At 49.1% G+C, this 19,890-nt stretch overlaps 1 protein-coding gene across 1 annotated transcript in view; it reads right to left on the bottom strand.

Moving 5' to 3' along the window:
- NFIA (nuclear factor I A) overlaps positions 1–19,328 on the bottom strand; it is a gene marked incomplete at its 5' end in the record, with an annotated part of 233,391 nt that extends 214,063 nt beyond the window's left edge. Inside the window, one exon of the mRNA XM_021405038.1 lies at positions 18,788–19,328. Within this exon, the coding sequence (XP_021260713.1) occupies positions 18,788–19,328 (541 nt within the window). The remainder of the gene's footprint in view (positions 1–18,787) is intronic.

Genomic DNA, 19,890 nt, shown 5'->3' with positions numbered 1-19,890 from the left:
ACAGTGGAGGTGCAGTAAGAGCTGCCTTGTCCTTCACAGGGTTGGGGTCATCCACAGAAATAGGAGCTACAGGACGAGCACGAGGCACGGATGAGTGTGAGAGACAGATACCTGCAATGGCTGCTCAGCACTCACACCATGGGCAATCGGCGGTGGATCAAACGCAGGTTCTGTAACAGTTCACAGGCAAAATGGAAGGACAGGAGGAAGGACAGAAGGAAGGACAGAGGAGGGAAGGAGAGAGGAAGAGGAAGGGAGGGAGGGGGTGAGGAAGGAAGAAAGGCAGAAGGAAGGAAGGAAGGAAAGAAGGAAGGCAGGAAGGCAGGCAGGAAGGAAGAAAGGAAGGAAGGAAGGAAGGCCCACAATACAGTTTTGTTTTTAGAGTTTTGACTGTAACAAATTCACTCCAAACTTGGTCCCTTCTCACCACTCATGGTGGAAGCCTGCATGAGAACAGAAGAAGGGGTTGCATCCAGCTGTTACCTGTCAGTATGTGACCAGTGCTCCAAGATAACCCTCAGCATTCGTTAAATATCAGCCAAAAATTATGGCAGGTATAAGCATAATTTAAATCATTTAATGCCCTGCAATTTATGCCAAATAACGAAGAAGAATATAACGTGATGCCAGTTCTTCTGATTAATGTGATCACGCTTTACATTTCTTTGGAACTTCTCCTAATGAAGGGCAAGCAGAAATTTCCCCCCACTAAACACTTTCCAGCTCTGCTTTACTTTCTAGTGCTTTCCCTCACAGTACACATCATTCATTTTGCTGAGCAACTCCACTCACTTCTATTACGCAGCTATTAATTACCTAGCCCTAATGGCAAGGTGACAGTGCATTGCATAGCCATCAAGAAGAGCAGATCAGAAAGTTTAGGAGGAACTGGGGTTTGAATAAAAACAGGGTTTGCATCTACATCTCCTCTCGGAGGAGGTGTATGCGCATGGCAGAAGGACGCCCAGGCCCAAATGGCTGGGGCAGGGCAGGGCTGGGCTGGGAGGACTGGACCCTGGCTGCTGCGGATGGCTGAAGGAAGAATCGCTCTCCGTGTTGCCCAGGATTGCTTGACAGGCTTCGTAGGAGCATGAATAAGAAACAAGGAAGCAGGGAAACCCCAAGGTCCTCTGGGAAGGAGGAGCACTCTCCTCTTCTCGTCACATCTGGAGACAGATGTTCTCAATATCCCCAGCTCTAAAGGGTAGGAAGTGGTGAGCAAAACTTGAGGAGCTTGGGTACTCTTGGCAAACGGCGCCGTGTTTTTTTTTTTTTTTTCCCTCAACTTTCTAGAGGTCTAAAATGAATCGTGGTTTTAGCGGGATCCAAATCTGTCCCTAGCATCTTTCTCTCCACTTGAGGGATCTGCTGCTTGCCGTGCCCCGAGGGCAGGGCCCTTTGAAGCAGCAGAGGGCTGGTCTCAAGGCAATGCTTGCAATGAAACTGAAGAAGACTCACCAAAAACCCACACCTCAAATTCAGACCTCACACATTTCCAGAGCAGCTGTCACAGGGACCGACGGGCTCATGTGCCTCTATTCATCCCCTACAAGCACTTTCCTCTTTAAAGGCATCTGGGGCCTGCTCTGCCATCGCCGTGCAGGGATTTATGTATGTTGCTCCCATTAGTGTTAATGGTAGTTAGACACATACAGCAATTTCTCTCACGCTTCAGGAAGAGAACAGAGCCTTATGGATGAAAAGTTTGCTATTAAGGATTCTTAATACAATGGAAACATTCTGTCTCTTTTAATTGTAATTTACTTCTAAGTGTAACCGCTCTGGGTTGGGAAAACCAGGATTCAGTCCAATTCAATTATGCAATTCTTGCCACCTGGTAAGCCTTGTTATTTTATAAAGAGTACTGTAGTAGAACTGGCAGATTCATTCATGTTCAGAGCGTAAGCGCCATATACTGTGTAATCACTGGCTCATAAAAAAGAGTGCAACGCGAAAGTCAACCGCTCAATTATAATGCAATCTTTAAAAAAGAATATGCAAAATCGGTAGGCGAGATTCATCTTTGGTTCAGCTGTTTTATGATTATAAGTTCCCTGTGATCTTTGCTTTGCAAAGCTTCTCGGTGCGGGCTCAACCTCGAGTAAAACCCAAGCGCAGTGAGCACCCAGCTCCGCTCGGCGCGCTCCCATCGGTCGTTGCCCACACATTGGCTCTGGTGGGTCACCTCCATCCCGGGGCACTGACTGAAGGGGCCACTACATCACAGGGATGCAGAGAGTTTTGTTGGGCTGATGTACGCTCGCCCTGACTTAGCTAATGAAGCTGCAACGAGATAATACAGGAAAGGAAAATACGGCCCCGGCATCCGGGAACGCTTTCATTAGCACCGGCAGACGGGCACCTGACAGCTGATCAAAACGCCGTGCCACTCGCACACCCCATCCCACCGGCTAACGAACGCGCTGTGCTCCGGCTTCCTCAGCCCCGCTAAAATCCCCGAGCACCGAAAAACCCCGAGCACTGAAAAACCCTGAGCCGCTCGGATCGCTCCCTCAGCATCACTCAGAGCTGTCCCTGCTACGTGCAGAGGCAAAGGGAGCTCTTTCATAAAGGTGAGCCGTGGCAAGAGGGAGCTAAATGGTGCTTTTTTGCAGCTAACAGTTACAGGGTTTATCAAAGCAGCAGGACTTGCCAGGGGAACAGTTTTAATCTACCCAGGGCAGTAAGTGTCTGTGGGAAAAACTCCCTTTGTCTTCAGCAGCTTTGGATTAAGCCCAAACAATCCGCTTTGCCCGTGGCACGCAGCTACCAGAAGTCAGACGTTCAGGCGGGACGGCTCAGAGCGCAGGACCGGGACTTTGCAACAAGCACTGAGAGTTCCATACACAACGCCCCATTAAGTTGACTTGTTTTCTTACTAAAAAAACACATCGAAACTTTATTTTACAGTTATCTCTTTCCGCATTTCTGTGTACCAAGATAAGAGCCAAAACGCGCAGCGGCCTTCAAAAGTTTGAAAGCCTAAGCTCTGCCAAGGGAGGGCCGAGGCTCTCCCTGCCTCTCAGTGCCATTGTCACCGCCATCCCCTTCCCATCACGATCCCAGCCCTCTGTCCCGAGCTGTCGGGTGCGACTCCTCAGGCCCGGCCCCCTGAGCCGGCAGTGGGGCAGGAGCCGGGTTGCACTGATGGCACGAGCACTGGAGACTCCCCACCTGACAGCCCCGGTACCAGGAAGAGGATGTTTGGAAACCTTGCAGAGAGAGGAGCAGGCAGCCCGATCATAAAAATGCGAAGTATTAATTAATAGTATAACTTCAGTTTGTATCTGAGCTCAGGCATAATGAACCTGCCAATTTTGATTGCAAAGTGAAAACTCATCTCTTTATTTTGGACAAATAGGGTTAAGCTTCTTAAGCAATTCTTTGTTGTTTTGACTTCAACAATTTATGCAAATGAGATGTTAATTAGGGTAATTGTAACTTAAATTATGCTTGTGTAAACCTCTCCATTGGTAGGAAAGTGTGGGAATCCAGACAACTGGTATTTAAAGCAGCTGTACTAACTCACTTCTGAAAGCAAAGCATACCGAGATCACTTTCATGTCTTTACAATTTGTTTTTATGAGGTGATAACATTTTTACAAATACCATCATTTTTGCTTTTTTATATTGTAAGTGACAGTCTGACATTTTACAACTGGCTTATTGAAAACAAGAATTGAGCACTCTCGCTGTAACGGACATTAACTGCTCAATAGAGATTCACATGCTAATGAGGTGAGAGGGGCTCCAGAAAGTTTTGATAAATGCGACACACACTCTAACTAGCAGTGAATGTGAGTTGACAAAGAACATCTACACCAGGGTTCAATAAAATGTAACCCTTTAAATTAATCATACTGGCAGTATTTAATAGAATGCACAACAATCTCTTTTCTGATGGCTGTAAAGCAGAAGAAATGCAAAGTCTCGACAAATGAAAGTTCCCACATTTCCCTCTTCACACTGCTACTTTCATTTGAACTTCTACAATTGTTAAAAAAAAGGTAGTTACTGTAAATAACAAAGTAGGAGGTTTAATTGTTTCCTTCTTTTAAAGCAGGATCTTTTCTTCACATTTATTCGTCTGGATTCTATTGAGCAAATACCCCGGGCCCTAAAGATTTATCATAAAAGCATAACCCGTTGTGCTCGGAAGAAAATTTCAGGATGCCGGAGAGTGGCTCACAGGAACACTTTCCGGTGGGCCTTTTTTCAGCCCGGCTTATCTATTTTCCCTTTCACTGACTATAGGAAGATAACACTTCACAACGATCACAATCAGAAAGGGAGCTTCGGGGGCAGAGCCCGCACTCTTTGTTCGCACCAAAGCCCCCAAACTGTGCCGAGGTTTGGTCCAACGAGAGGCAGAACCGGACCTGGACCTCCAGCACTGAAGAAGGGGAGGTGCAAGATGTTCCACCCTGCAGGTGTGCCTCTGGGTCCACTGCTTATTTTCCTGTACTGCAAGTCCACCGCGCTCCCGACCGCGCTGACCACGGCACACGAGCTTGCAAGATCCCAGGAAGCAGAAGCGTTCCAAGGATCATCGCAGCTCTCGCACCAGCGCAATGCACTAATGTGTTATTTCTTCTTAAAGTGACAATCCCTAATACCCTTTTTGGGTTTAGCCCGTTTTAATCTTGGCAGGAAGTGTAAATCTGTGCACTCAGCAGCATTACAGGGTTGCTGGCTGTCAAAGTTTTGTCTCGGCCAATGCTTGAGTGGTATTCTTGTCATTTCACCGGGGTAGGAGTCGTCTCAGCCTGACATACAAAATCTCCCAAAGCATTACATTATGCCAAAGCACGGGCAAACTTACCCCGCTAACTGCATTTCAAGTCCTTTTGGTTACTCTCAGGCTGACAGAGGACTGCTCCTGTGGGTTCCTACGTGAAACACAAGGAGCCCTTCGCCGGCAGCCTCACAAATGCGGCTGGACGGGCAGAGAAGGGAAATCTCCGCAATTGAACACGGGGAAAAAAAATCCCCCCTGGCTGCAGGCCTTCGAAGCGACACATTTCCGAAGCGATGAGCAGCTCCTGCTCAGCCCCTGGGTGCCCGCACCCAGCCGCGCTCCCCGCGAGGCGCCGGGCATTGCTCCGCGTCGTTCCGCGCAGAAATTGGGAGGCTCGAAAAATGAGCGAGCGGAGAAGCGCGTACTGCGGCTCAGAAATGGCCATTTAGCCAAATTGCATACCTGTGCTGTGTCAGCTATATGGTAGATTCATCTCATTCCATTGGTCTAATGGATGGCAATTGAATTTAATTAGCAAAACTACTTTGACTTAGTCTCATACTGTGCTGAATGTAATGAAATCTTTCTCCTCTCTCGCTGCCCCCTCTTTTTTTTTTTTTTTTTTTTTTCCAAATAAAGAATGTCCTTAACTGCATTCCACTGCTGGAATATTAAAAGCTATATATGTTACTCTTAAGGACAGAGTACAGCCATCCCCTTTCACAGGCTTTAAATTTAGTTATTGTATTACATAACATAAAATAATTAAAAAGATACTTCGATAGTTACACACAGTATAAATTCAATTACCGCGATGTCTCCATTAAAAGCACTTTTATAGTATGAATAAAATGCAAATCCTCTTTATGGATCAATACCAGAAACATAATTCTAAGCTTCATCCTGAGAAGGAAGTTAGCCTTAATAAATCATCCTCTTAGATTAAAAAAAAAAAAAAAAAGTTTAAAAGAGACGTATTTGAAGGTATTTCGTTCAAGCAGACATTGGGCTTTGATTCCTTCTGGGCTAATGTTCTGAGCCCACAGAGCAGCACCGAGGAGCTCCCGCTGCCCCGGGCCCCGCCAGCAGGGAGGACGCCATGGGGAAGGGCAGCCAGCACCGTGCTGAGCTGTGTGCATTGACCCAATGGACATGGCAGCGGGACGCCCGCGGTAACGGGTCTCCCCGAAACCCATTTCAAGGAACAGAAATTCCCCCCAATGGGTTTGGAGGGAAAATCAGTACCAGGCCTAACTTTTGCCTGGCCGGGCACAGCCAGACAAGTTCCTATGATTGATTATGGTGGTATCTCTGTATCTCTGACTTTGAACCATAACCTTTCTTGCGCACAATGACAGTTGGGACCTACCATTTGCCATCTGTAGAGATGGTGGGGGAGAGAAGGACTTTGCTTACATTAATCAACCAATTAAGAACAGACTTAAACAAAACACTAAAGCATAATAAAAACCTGACTGCTTAACAGCTTTCTACTTTTAATCGTTGCCTTCCTGTCAGCTGCTTGTGGGCACAGCACTACTGGGGCCAACAAAGGGCACGGGGCAGCTCGAAGGGAGACTGGCTGTCCTCTGCTGGGCAGGACCCAGTCACCTACAGCAGAAAAAATGCGGAAAGTCCTCATCTGTGGCCAAGGAGGCTGCTCTGTGGGCGGCCGTTTGCAAGGCCAGCTCTGGGCCGGGACCATCAGGACGTGGCACTGATGGCAGCGACTCGCTTCTCCTGCCTCTGTGCGACCCACTGGCACAGCCCCGTGAGACCGCCTGGACTTCTGCACCTAGGGAAGCTATAGAAGGGGACGAGCTCATACTGGCAAGAAACAAAACACTTATTAGAAGGAATCGGCTCAAGGCACTTGCCCAGGTATTGCTGAATCGGCCCTTCCCCATGAAATGGTCTGTTCTGTTTTAAAGAGGTATGTTTACGGACAAGGTGCATGAAAAGAACATAAATAACTCAACATCTGATCAACTACGAAAATGTGCAGGGTTACTACAATAACATACAATAAACATATTTTTGTGCTATTAAATAATCACAATACGGAACAAATTTGCAGAGGTTGGCCAAGATGGTCTCTTCAGCCCTATGCTCTACATCTCTTTGTCTATTGTTCTTCTTAATACGTTGCATCTGTAAAAAAAAAAAAAAATCCCAACCTACTTCGTACAATTACCGCACTGAAGTCCCAAGCAATCTATCAAGTTGTCATACATTTTCTTCACATTAAACCTTTTTAAATCTTTTTTTTTTTTTCTTCCTACGTTTTGAGAAAATGCAAAAGAAAATTTACTTGGCCCCAAAAAAGCCACGCTGAAACATGTCATTCATCAAGCCAGGCAACAAGACGTGTCCGCGATAGCATGTCAGAAGAGCAAACAATCCCCAAAGTAGTGGTATTAAACTTGTGGATGGTTTTTAAATCAACAAAATTCAGAGCATAAATGAACCTGCAGCCAATCGGGCTTCAGAAAAACACTCTCTGGGTATGTTTCTCTTATGGGGATTTCCTGAGCCCCTGTTTTGCAGCCCCTGGTGCTCTGCCCACTGCCACCTCTCTGCCACCCTCCAGACCCCACTGCTTGGAATTTGTCAATGTGCTGCATCAGCAGCAAGAGGTGAAGTGAAATTTCAAGTCTGTTCCCAAAGAGGGAGAGCGGGAGCTGGGAGCCCGCCTAGCCGTGCCCATGGCCAGCACCTCCCTGGGACCCCGCTGCAGGGACAGGGACATCACTTGGTTTACTGATTCACCTAAAAACCCCAATCCTTGCATTGCCGTCGCCCTTAGGGCTGACCAGCATTGTAAAATGAAGGCAAAGCGTGCGCTGCTTAGCTTTGGTGCAAGGTTGGGAGCGCCGAGGCCTTGTGCACGCCGCTGCTTCCACTTCTCGCGAAACAAAGAACTCCGGGTAGGCTCCAGGAAATCCCACGTGCGACCGTAACTAATTCACGCCCAACCGTGTTTGTGGCACTGTGAGGTCTTCGGGACGATCCCACCTCTTGCCCAATGTCATGAAAACCCTGCGCTTCATTATCTTCTTTAATAATTCCATGGTATGTAATTTATTAAACAGACTCCTTATTTGTAAACAAAACGAGAGCCGCAAATGCGTGAAGATGTTCGCACTTCCTGGCTAAATAAGAGGCAGACAAAGAGCCCTAATGATGCACCAAACATGCTAACCAAAAATGTACTCTTTAAAAAGATCACCAATTTAATGCTTTTTTTGTATTTCATTTATCAGCCATGTAGTCATCATTCCCCTCCCTACCACCATCTGTACACACTTTCCCAATAGACCACCACAGCTGTCCCGTTTCTCACACAAACAGTACCTTTTATATGCTTCCCAACTGTTTTTAATAACTGTTCTGTGCTCAGCACTGTACTTCCTTTGTTTTCTTTAAAAAAAAAAAAAAAATACGAAAAAGAGATATAATCCAAACAAACAGGTCATCCCAGCAATCAGCAGAGGAAGGCAATTACGATGGTAAAAGCCTTCGTGCCCGTTGACCCGTCCTAGAACCGCGCCGGCGGCTCCGTGCATCCATCGCGGAGCTGAGAAGTTCCCTACAAAAGTTGCTAAGGCAAACAGAGCCCGTGCAGAAACACGAGCACGGCGGCCGAGAAATCATCATCCCTTTTAGTGAGGAAAGAGTATTAATGTTAAACACTGCTTGTGCGACCAGAGAAAGTTTCTCAAGGCTCTCAAAGCAGACTTATCAACTCAAAGGCTCTGCTGCCCGGTGCTGCAGAACCGCATACACAAACCCATCCCGTTTTCTTTTTCAGCTCCCACTCTTTTCGCTCTGCCCCAGGACTCTGGCAGCTCCCCAGCCACACTGGGAGGGCACGGAGCACCCTGCCTGCACCCAGCCTCACCCGGGAAACTCCCCGCTGCTACTCTTGCCATGGGGATCCTGCCCCACAGCGTGCAGCCACACACAGCACAGTGTCCTTGAGTCCCAGCCCTGCATGCAGAGAGGTCTCAGCAAGGGCGACGAGCCCATGAGGAGCTCCTCACTGGTATGAGCAGAGGGAGCCGAGGTGGGACACGGACCCAGCTCGTGCCGTCCTCCTCCTGCGGCTTCATGCCCTGGACACAAAACCTCACTTTTTTGTATAAGAGTTTATTACTAAAGGCCGTGCAGATGAAAGACAACTGGTCTGCTCTCACAATCCCTTCCATGATTGTAAGCTCTAGTTTTTGACCAGAAAAAGAAACATGTGCCCACGTTTAAAGCGGGCTTCGGGCATATTATTTTGCCTCTCCATCCCACTCATGTACCCGTACTGGAAAGAGCAGACAACTCAGGGATGCACTTCTGAAATGCGTGTGTCCATCCCCGCACAGCACCGAGCTTCCCAGCGGGTGTTTGTAACTGCATCTTCCTAGGAGTTAGCCGGACCAGAGCTGAAGCTGATGTCCACCCACGCTGACCACAAAACCCCACCTCTTGCCCGACTGCCCCGTGTGCCCCCCAGCTGCTGCACAAGACCCAGCCCATGCTCACAAGGCTCCGGCTGCTGGCCGGGCCAGTCCACCCAACAACACAAGGCATTTGTGCAGCTTTAAAATAAAACAGTTTGGGATTTACTTCCTAGCTCTGCAACAACTACTTTTTACTTTTGAACACAGAAACAAATGTAAATAGGTCCGCTAGCTATTTTTAATGAAGTCCTCATCGCGTCAGGAAAAGTCCTTGTCACTACACAATGCGAGCATTGCAGTGGCTATCTGTGCCTAAAAGGGATCACTACAATAGTCGTGCTTTAGAAAAGCATCCTGCTACAAAGAATTCATTCTTCTAATTTACTTGAAACTACGTCTCCTTAAAAAGAAAAAAAAAAAAAAAGGAACTGAATTAAATTTAAATTTTACCCTAAGTTTCTAGCATCACTCAGGGATTTGGCTGTTTCCTTCCATATCAAATTAAAGCCGTACTGGGTAAAACAATCAGACAAGAATTTCAGTGAATATCCTTAGGATGAAATCTGATTGACAATGTATTTCTGTATTAAAATCTCCAGTTAGCGTTTATCTTGACAATAAATGTAGCAACTACCTAACTCGTCTTTGATACCTTTACAGGGGTTCACTTTGCTCGCTCGGTGCATTACAAGGTATTTTGTAACACATGTACTGCCTTTAAACACCCAAATATTCCAACGGTAATTTAACCAGACGCGCTGTTTATTGCAAAGCTCATGCAGCTCATTATCTGTACCTCACACACAAGGCTAAATCCGTAGGCGCAGAAAAACACAACATGAATAAAGCTGTCTCAACACCCCACTCCGCGCTCAGCTCTCCGTCCTGCAGCCTCCATCCAGCGGGCTGCACACTGCCTGCATGCACCCTGCAAACTTCCCCGCTGCCCAGGGCTGGGGGTAGGACTGCTCCCGGCCTGGGGGCTGTACCGAGATGCCCGCCGAGGAGATATTTCTCCTGAGCTTACAAATGCGTTTTGCACCTAGGGATGATGACTGCGGGCATCATTCCCAAGTAGCTTAGTGATGAGGGCTGGGACCAGAAGGGATACGCGCACCACAGAGGATGGTGCAGAGAGGGTTTCAGTCTTGTTTAGCTACTAATGCTATGAGTCATGTTATTAATATGACAAATGGATGAAACCAAAGAGCAGGAAAAATAGCTGCACCTCTGCGGTCACGGCACAGTGCCGCGGTGGCAGGGTCAGGAGGATTTGCTGCAACCCGCAGCTCTTGCAGATAATGTGGCATTGGTTTTATGTCCCATGGAAAGGCACGGTGCACCCCGAACGCACAGCGAGCCCCGTCCCTGAGCCTGCAGCAGGACTGTGCATTGCTGGGTGGAGTCTTTGGGAGCACAAAGCCACCAGTGCCACCGGCCAGGCACGCAACGTCCCACAGCGTCAGCCAGAATGGGTTGCCAGCACTAAGCAGGTGAGGCGGGCAGGACAAAGCCACCACTGGTCCCCCAGGTGACACTGCTGGCCTTCCCAGCATGCCTGTTGGGTGCCATGCTGGAGGACACCTCCATGACACGTCCTCCTGTGCATGAACCCTTCACATGGGGATAGTTTTGAGTGACCTTTTTACATCATTGAAAAATCAGAAAGTTTTGTACCACTGACCCGAGCAGATAGGAACCAGGCAACGTCAGCTCACCTGGCTGAATGACCCTGCCTTGGAAACCCCCCCAGTCCAGTGACAGTTCTGTGATTCACTACAGATATATCTCACCCCAAAACATGAACATGCTGAAACATCCAATCATGTTCTGGCACGCATGCAAAAAAAAGCCCATGGCAACAAAGACGACAGCTTGCCAATGGCAGCTGCTGCACGCACACACAAAATTAAACTATATTCTTCTGAAAAGGGATATTATTATGGCATTTGTTTCCCCTTACCCATCACCCTCACCCATTCCCTCATGAAATAAGGGGAAAATATCAACACATATCACACACTAGGAGAGAAGGACAGAGAAAGAGAGAGGTGGGCACTGCCCTTGGCAGGAACGTGATGGAAGGCGCAGATTTTAGCAGCGAATCCAACTGGGTGGATCAGGGCTGAATGCGTGGAGCTGCCCTGAAATACTGGCTCTCCTAAAAGCGTTGTGTAGCAAATGCAAGTACGACATTCAGGTTTTACACTGCATGGAGCATGGGGAGGCCCGATGATGCTAAATTTCAGCAAGTTTGGTCGAGCTGGCCCTCAGCTATAACACAAACCTACAAATGCATGCATACACGCTAACTAACATCTGAGAATACTCATCCTCACTTCCTCTCCCCGGTACGGCCCTGTCTGATGCCTGCCATGCTGTTATGCAACACACAAGATAGCCGTCTCCTCACTTGCGAAGATAAATGTCACATCGGACCTCTGACATCATGTATTCTCCAAGTAATTATTTTTGATATCATAAGAGTTATGCAGGGTGCACAATAAAATTAAAAAGTAGAAAGCAAGGTTAATAAGATTATCATGTTGGTATAATAGGTAATGCATTTTGCAGTATATCCTAAATCTGCCCTCTCAAAACGTAATTAAATAACTGTGATTTATATTTTAAAGGAACGCAGACATGCAGCGTATCCTCCTGCCCACATATGCTAATTGCTTTCAGCCCCAAAATCACACAGTTGTTTGCAGCTTTTTAAACCTCATGTGTAAATAACCCGATCCGGGTCCAAGCTACGAACAATGAAGTCCAGGAAACTTTCAGAATAGCATGTCATTAAATCCGTCTCGATTTTATCTCGCTCATCCGACGGGACGGATGTGCTCTGAAGCCCGTGGGGACACAGGAACGCTGAGCTGGACACGTGGGGCCTGGAGGAGCACGGCACCCAGGAGGAACCCACGGACAGACACCCTCGGGACCCCCCGGCCTCGCCGCAGGGCCTGCGTGCCATCAGGGCAGCATCAGCCTCCACGCTTGGCTACGGGCGCTTTTCCCAAAAGCGAGGGAGCGAGCGAGCAGCCCGCCTGCTGCCTTCCAGAGGCACGAGCGCGCAGGACGGACCCAGCAATAAAAAGAGCCAATCGTTGGCAATTTTTTCCTCAAAATGGAAGGCTTCCATAAGCTCCTCGGTGAGCAGGCCAGCCCCAGCCAACCTTCCCCATCCTGCGGGCAAAGCCAGACCGACAGAAACACAGCGAGCCGCTCCGTTCTCCATTTTGCACTCGCATGCCCGAGGCTGGCACACAAAATGGAGGGCCCCGCGCACCCTGTGGGCATGGGCCCACCTCACGGTGGCCAGGTCCTCCTGCCAGGCCTCCAGCGGGGCTGAGCTCACCCAGCCAGCCCACCCCTGGGCACCAGCATGGAGCACAGAAACGCTTAGCCAGAACGTGTAAATATCTTTTCCAGTGGGACCACGCTGCCATGAGGGACCCACCAGGCCGTCAGAATTGGGCACAGAACGCTCCTCCACAAAAAGAAGTGGCTCGGACAAAGATTCCCTGTTCATTGTGGGTACGGAGCTGTCTTTTTGGTGACTACTACAATAACCACAGACATAACGAATGAAGAATGCCACATGGATGGAAAAAAAAGGAACTGACACAGCCCTACCAACAGCTCTTCTCCACCCAGAGTCCTCACCACCGCGAGGAAACGTGCAGGGTCGGCTGCTGTTAGGAAGCTAAAATAATTTGCCCTGAATTTACAGCCTGTAATTCAATCTGCGGCTCAAGCTTCTGCCTGCGCCGGGCTGAGCAATGCGGGGGCAGCACCGGGCGAGGAGGGCCTGGGGGCAGCAGCCCCAGCGGGGACGGTCCCCGAGACCCCCGGGGCAACGCTGCGGGTGCACGGCCCTCAGAGCGGGGCTGGGGCTGGGGGCTGTGCTGGGGGTGCTGCCGGGGCTGGGACGCCAAGGGGAAGCACCGAGGGGAGGGGAGCAAGGCAAGGGATGCCCTTTCCTTTACGTCTGAATGGAGGGAAAGACTGAAAATACAGAATGATAATAATAAATAGTGGGTTTTATGAACAATTAGGATTCCACTGTCTCTTTCAAGGGTTTGAAAAGCTGACATGATGTTTTGGGTTCTCCAGATTCAGCTTTGAGGCCTCAACCAAGAGAAACATTCAGCCCCGCTGTGTACAGCAGTGACCACAACAAAGATTGTGGTTTCTCCCACACTCGCCTTAAATAGATCTAAATTAATGCTATTCATCATTGGGTGGAAAAGAAGGGAAATATAAAAGTGCAGTCGCTTGCAGACAAGCCAGCAGCGTTGGGTAACGCTCTCACCAGCGCACAAAGCTCGCTGCTCTCCAGCCAAGGCCGGCTCCCGGCCCCGCACCTCCGGGCAGGAAGGCACGGAAACGGCAGCCTGCCCCATCACCTGGAAAACATCCTGAGCAGATCGCACACGCCTTCGCCCAGTGTTTATTTGTTGTTGCTGTTGTTGTTGTTGGAGAAAGGGGAAAGCTAAACCACATGACTGAACTCCTGCCAGGGCTTTGGGACGGAGCAGGCCGTCCCGAGTGCCGCACCACTTAGAGTCTGCATTATCGCAGATACTCACCGGCTCGGTTACAGCGGCGCGGGGAGAGCACAGTTGTCCCGACCTAAATCCTGCTCCTGTCACCTCCCGCCCCGCGGAGCTGCCCGCCCCGCGCCCCGAAACAGAAAGTGCCGATAGATGGAGATATCTTTCTGCGCCACGCAGGGCGTGGGATTGCTGTGCGGCTGCTGGTCGGGAGCCGGGGCTACGTCCACAGCCACTTCCAAGTGGGGCACAGACGCAGGCTTCCAGCACTGCCGCCATGCAGGGACCTTTCACCAGCCAAAAGTAATGCAAAACCTGCCTCCTCCTGTTTTTCCTTGAGGGCAGAAATACTACGGGAGGACTTCATTTCACTCTTTTTCTTTGAACGTACGCACGTCTCTGAATGGCCGAAATTGATGGAAATAAAAAAACACGCAGTGAGTCCCCAAATCTCACCAAATTCCAGTTCCCCCAGACGTGCACGGGGAGCCCAGCACACCGCGGCACTGCCTGCAAAGCTGGCTGAGCGGTTTTGGTAAGGGTCAACGCGATAAGCCGTGTGCTCTGCAGAAATGCGTAGGGACTATTAACATCACAAACAAAACTTTAAAGACTGGTTTTGATGCACGCTGGAACAGCCGTGTATTGGAATTAGGTTTTCAAAAGCCTTATATGCGGAGGAAATGTCACGGATGCTTTAAAAGTCTTCAGATGCACGTAAAAACGACATGTCTATTACATATTATCTTCACAGAACAAACACCATTTGAAATGTGCCTCTTTTTAACTACCATTATGAGCTGTCTAAAGAGCATTTTGGTTGAAACTTGGGAGGAAAGGGAAAAAAAAAACCCACTGATCTTACACCTGCTCTTTAGCAGTGGGAAGTGGGTTCTCAATCTGTTAACATGACCATCTGGCCAATCTGCATATCACGGCGATCTGGATTACTGTACGGAGGAATGACAATAACGTAGCCAAAACAAAAGTAAAATGCATCAAATACTAACAGTAGCGCGGCCCTTTTGATTTTAAATTAAATAATAAACGTGGTATCACAGCAAAGCGAGGAAGTCGTCTAAATAATTAAAAACGAGCCTTCGCTACGGCATAATTAAGTCAACAATATGGTGTGCGTCCTATAGGAGCCAGCAATACTTTGCACAGCCGAACGCCAGACTTTTGCAGAGCAGCTCGCGGGAGCTGGAGATGCTGCGGCAGCTCTTCCCGTGATGCACGGCATTGTCAGAGCACCTCTCGCACCGCCGGCCGGCCGCGGCTATTAGCGGGATTAATGCAGCAACAATCAATGACAATTGTACTAAAAGATCACGGCGCAAAGCGGGGTGCACCTTTCGGACTCGGAGCTAAGTGATACCTCCGCAGCATTTCGGCTATCTGCGGCCGCTCGCTTTATTCTTCCGTCTCTGCCTTATTCCGACTGCGGCCTCTCTGCCGTGCTCCAAGTTGAAATGTTTTAAATCTGCCAGTGGGAACTGCCAGCGGGTCCGCCTAAAGTTCAAGGTCGTGTGCCACGCACTGCTGCCCAGGCAATGGCCACAGGCTGCATTTAGACCCTCAGTAAATTCTCACCGTCGCAGAAATACGGCTGACTTTTTGCATCTTCTCTGGCTCTTACTTTAAACGTTAAGAGAAGCGGAAAAAATAGCTCATTTAACTAAAAAGCCATCCCCATCTTTTCCTTAAATTCCAGATTTTTTAACGTCCTTCCGAAAGATTGAACGCTTTTCTCCCCCTGAGCTCTCTGGCTAGCGCAGCTTGCCTGGGACGCGTCACGCCGGCCTTCCAAAACAGCCAGAATCGGGCACGGCAGCGTCGCTCCCCGGCCTGCCATCCGGGCCTGCCCACTGCCAAAGCCTGCAGAGCTGGGACCTTTCACAAAATTTAACTACTTCCATTGCGAGCCTTCCCTCCGATCTGATCACATTAGCAGAAGGAACTCCAAAGCAGTAAAAAACTCCTGAAAGTTCTCGGTTGAGTGCCTACTAATGAACAAAGGTTAACTTTATCTAAAAGGTCAAATGCCTGGTGGCTAAGGTTGTGACCTTAACAACTTAAATTGTGACCTTGCCACGTGCCTAGTATATTGCAGATTCTGATACAGATCATCTGGTAAAGGACTGGCCATAAATTAGCTTTACTGTTCGACTCCCACAAAGAAAACGGTTTGCCACAATGGTTTCCAACTTGTCATTTGATACAAGCGCAGAATAAGAGAAAACTAAAATCAAACCCAAGTTTAGGGTACGAAAATGCCACCTGCTTTTAGTTAAGCAGATTAGAAACTGCAAACTGAGAGCAATACTCTAAATTTCAATACATTTTTGGTCAACCTCTAATTCACAGAACACCGATCTTCCTTTCCTCTCCTTTCCTTTTTTTAACGAAAATGACATGTCGTTTGTGTATTTGCATATTTTTGTTTTCTCTTTCTAGCCAGTTCTTAAAGGGAATAATTGATTTCAGTAGCTTTGTGAGAAGCACTATTTAAATCTGAGCACATGTGTTCTCTTACAGATGATAGTGCCTACTGAAGAAAAAGCGTGGATTCAAAGCAGTAATTATCGTACATGTTTAGAAGGAAAGGGACATCTCGCTGCTGAAGTCATCTCGAATAAGGCATCTTGGAAGGGAACGCTCCCTCAAAAAAGGGAAGAGTTAAAAAAAAAAAAAGAGAGAGAGAGAGAAGAAAAAGCACTATGGGTGAAAAGGTCACAATGGTTTTGGCACATATCTCCAAGCACGTTTCAGAGTCTGTGCCTCCTGCCAATACTGGCAACTTCTCAAAACTTTTAAGGAGGTAAAAACATTGTTTAGTGTTTACAAATCTTCTGTACTCTAGCAGATGCTTGTCAAATCCGCTATATGTAAGTTGACCGGCCTACCTAATATCTGTGCTGGCACTTTCCTCCCCAGGGCTACCCGGTCCATACATTGCTGGAGGCGGCCCTGATGGAGCTACAGACAAAGGACCCTTAATATTTTCCTTTTGTACCATTCCTGTTGCGCACATGGCACAAGCTGCCATTACTGCGGGTCTGCGGGAACCAATGGCTGGCAACTTGGCCAATGTTCAGGTGCAACAAAGACTGCTGGGATACCTCGGAGGGGGGAAAAAAAAAAAAGAGAGGAAAAAAGGGAAAAAAAAAAAAAGGTAGCCTACAGATGATGCTTCCAGCACACCTCTGTGAAGCGACATGGGGGACGCCCACCCCGCGATACATCCCGAGCATCGCTTTGTCCCCCGGCAGCAAACCCGCAGCACGGCGAGCACAGCGTGCCGCAGCCAGAACCACGGCGCGGTGTGCACCCACTGCTCGCTGCACAGTGACCCTGCAAATCCGCAGCACCGAGGTCCCAAGCCCCGCACCGACGTTCTACGGCGAGCAGCTCCAACAATTAGCACGGCCGCTGCCTATTGATGATGAGTGCAGAAATACATCAGAGTTTGCTATCAAGGGTAGTGTTTTCCAGCAGCACACTGATAAGATGCTGTATCCCTAATCACAATATTGAACTGTTATGGTGTCTCCCACCTGGCTGCTGCAGCAGGAAGAGAACCTCTGGCCCTCGCAGTACCCACGCCTGGATTTTCCCTTTTCTCCCTGACCTGTGCCCCTGTGATCCTCCCCGCAGCCTGAACCCAGCCGCTGCTTTCTGCTGGCAACCCTCGCCCTTTGTAGGAGGCCGCTCCGCACTTAGGAAATGCAATAGGGACCGGTATTTAGCATCCTGAAAAAGCCTAAAAGCCCGGGGCAGAGCCCTGGCCCTGTTCTCCCCTCAGTTCACCACAGCCGGTAATCCCCGCTCCGTGCCACATAACAAAGCACAGAGCAAATTAAGCCTAGGGCGGCAAGAAGGTGAGCGTGGTCCAACCACGGCGCAGCAAGGAGCGGGGCAGGGCTGGGCGCTGGCTGTGGGGATGACACAAGGAGGGCTGGGCGGCCAGCCCCAGTGTGGGCTGCGTTGCGACGGCACGACGAGAGAATTTGGAATGGCCAGAAGTTCCTATACACCCCTCCAAAACAACGTGGTGTTGGAAACACCGACTCGCAGTGCTGCAGTTCACTATTTTCCTAATGTTACATATTTTTATACAGGTGGTCTGTATGAATACGATACTGCCCTCAGCCTCCGCCCTCCCCGCCTGCCCAGCCCCTCCACTTGCAGGCCAGCTTGAAGCCAGCCCAACCTGCATGTCCTATATCCACCCTACACGCATCCTCTATACGTCCCATATTGGATGACCACGGCCCAGCACTGCGCTCGCTCACGTTTTTCTGCAGCACAATGGCTCAACAGACAGACGATGCCATGTTCTCTTCCCCCAGCAGCCCTCTGCTTACCCACTCACACATCGAGGCAACCCCAGGCAGGTGGGAGACCCCTACATTTTCCATTTCATCACAGGTAAAAACATTTCAGCCCTCCCCACGCGCAATATGATTCAATGAAGAATTTGTTTCAAGAGCTGTTCATATTCTTCGTGTACAGACTGCGATGTTTCAGGTGGTTTGTTTTTTTTTTTAAATGGTTTGGTCCCATTTTCCCAATTTTTTTACCCCAAATGACAACCTCGCATTTGTTATCAGCCCCTTCCAGCTGCCAACTGGGGCTCTTCTCCCTTTCCCACCTCTCCAGGTGGGGATGCCTGGCAGCCCTGACCTCGGGTATCCCAACCCTCTCCAACTTCTTCATGCATAACAGACACAGAATTTATCTTAGAAGTAAAACAATTTAAAAAAAAATAAAAACTTAAAATTCTCCCCGCGTTCCCTCCATCGCAGGAAATAGAAAAAAAAAAAAAAAAAAGAAAAAAAAAAAAGAAAAAAGAAGCCTGGATAACGCTTGAGCAAGGTGCCCCAAACACCGAACTGCCGTTAACCCTTTGAAAACAAGAGCCGTGCTCCCCAAAGCCCGGCGAAAAAGAGCGGATTCGGGGCCGCGCTCCCTCCCGCCCGCACCGAACCCGCCGGGACGCAGGCGCGCGAGGTGGAGAAGTGGTATGGAAAGGCACTTACCTGCGGCGTGCACAAAGTATGCCAAATATAAATCGAGTTCCTTAACAGAAACTCCTATATGGTGGGGCTGTACGCACAGCCCGGGGTTAGAGCACTGTGGGGACTTTACAAGGCGCTCGCCATCAGTACTTTCGAGCGGAATACCTTTAAATAAAATCACCATAACGAGGTCCAACCTCCAGACCTTATCTGCCTGGCGAAGGCAGTCAATTCTTCTCATCTTGCCCTTCTGGTCTGGATTGGAAAGGACGCAACACGGAGGCTTTTTTCCTGTGACTGTGAGAACAAAATCCTCCCGAAATTCAGGCCTGATATCTTTCCGAAGCTTTGCCAGAAGTCTGGACGCCCATTTCTGCTTTACCTCGGGTTTTTCACTTAAGAGTTCGTCCTTCACGGCCCTCTCTTCCTCTTTTGACATGCGTTTCTCATGTTTTTTGAAGTATTTTCTCTTTCGGGCTTGCAGGTTGAACCATGTGTACGCAAACGCTCGGACGTGAGGCAGAAGTGCTTCGATGAAGGGATGAAATTCATCCTGAAAAAGTCACAGAGAAGCGTCGGTGTCACGCAAAGCACAGCGAGGCCCGAAGAGAGCCGAGCGGCCCCAACCCCCCAAAAAGCGCAGCGGGGCCGGGATTGAGCCCCCCAGCCCCGGTTTGGTGGAGAAAAGGGCGGAAGGAGTTAAAGGCACGGGGCCGGCTGGGTGCGGGGACTCGGCCGCTCGCGGCGTGTATCTCCCTCTGCTCCCTCCCTGACCCCGCTGCTTGCGGCGTCGCCAGCGTGTGCCCGCCAATTTGGCAAATTCGGAACACTCGGATGCCAATCCCTGTTCGTGTGGGGAAGTCTGAAGTATAGCGAAACTTTCCCGAAGATACACTTGGAAATGGCAGCGCGCCGTACGGTAACGCGCCGACGGAGCCGTGCGTGCAAACACAGCCGCCGTGCTCGGCTCGCTGCGGTGACGGAGGTCAGAGCGCCGCGGCCGCACAGCAGAAATCTTAGAAAACACTGAATATTATTATTATTTTTTTTAAATGGGGACTGTAAAAAAAAAAAAAAAATTAAAAAAAAATAAAAAATTAAGTCTGACATTGCAGCATATTAGG

This window comes from Numida meleagris, chromosome 7 (genome assembly GCF_002078875.1).
Source record: "Numida meleagris isolate 19003 breed g44 Domestic line chromosome 7, NumMel1.0, whole genome shotgun sequence".
Lineage (NCBI taxonomy): Eukaryota > Metazoa > Chordata > Aves > Galliformes > Numididae > Numida > Numida meleagris.
This window is presented reverse-complemented; position numbering and strand designations above follow the sequence as displayed.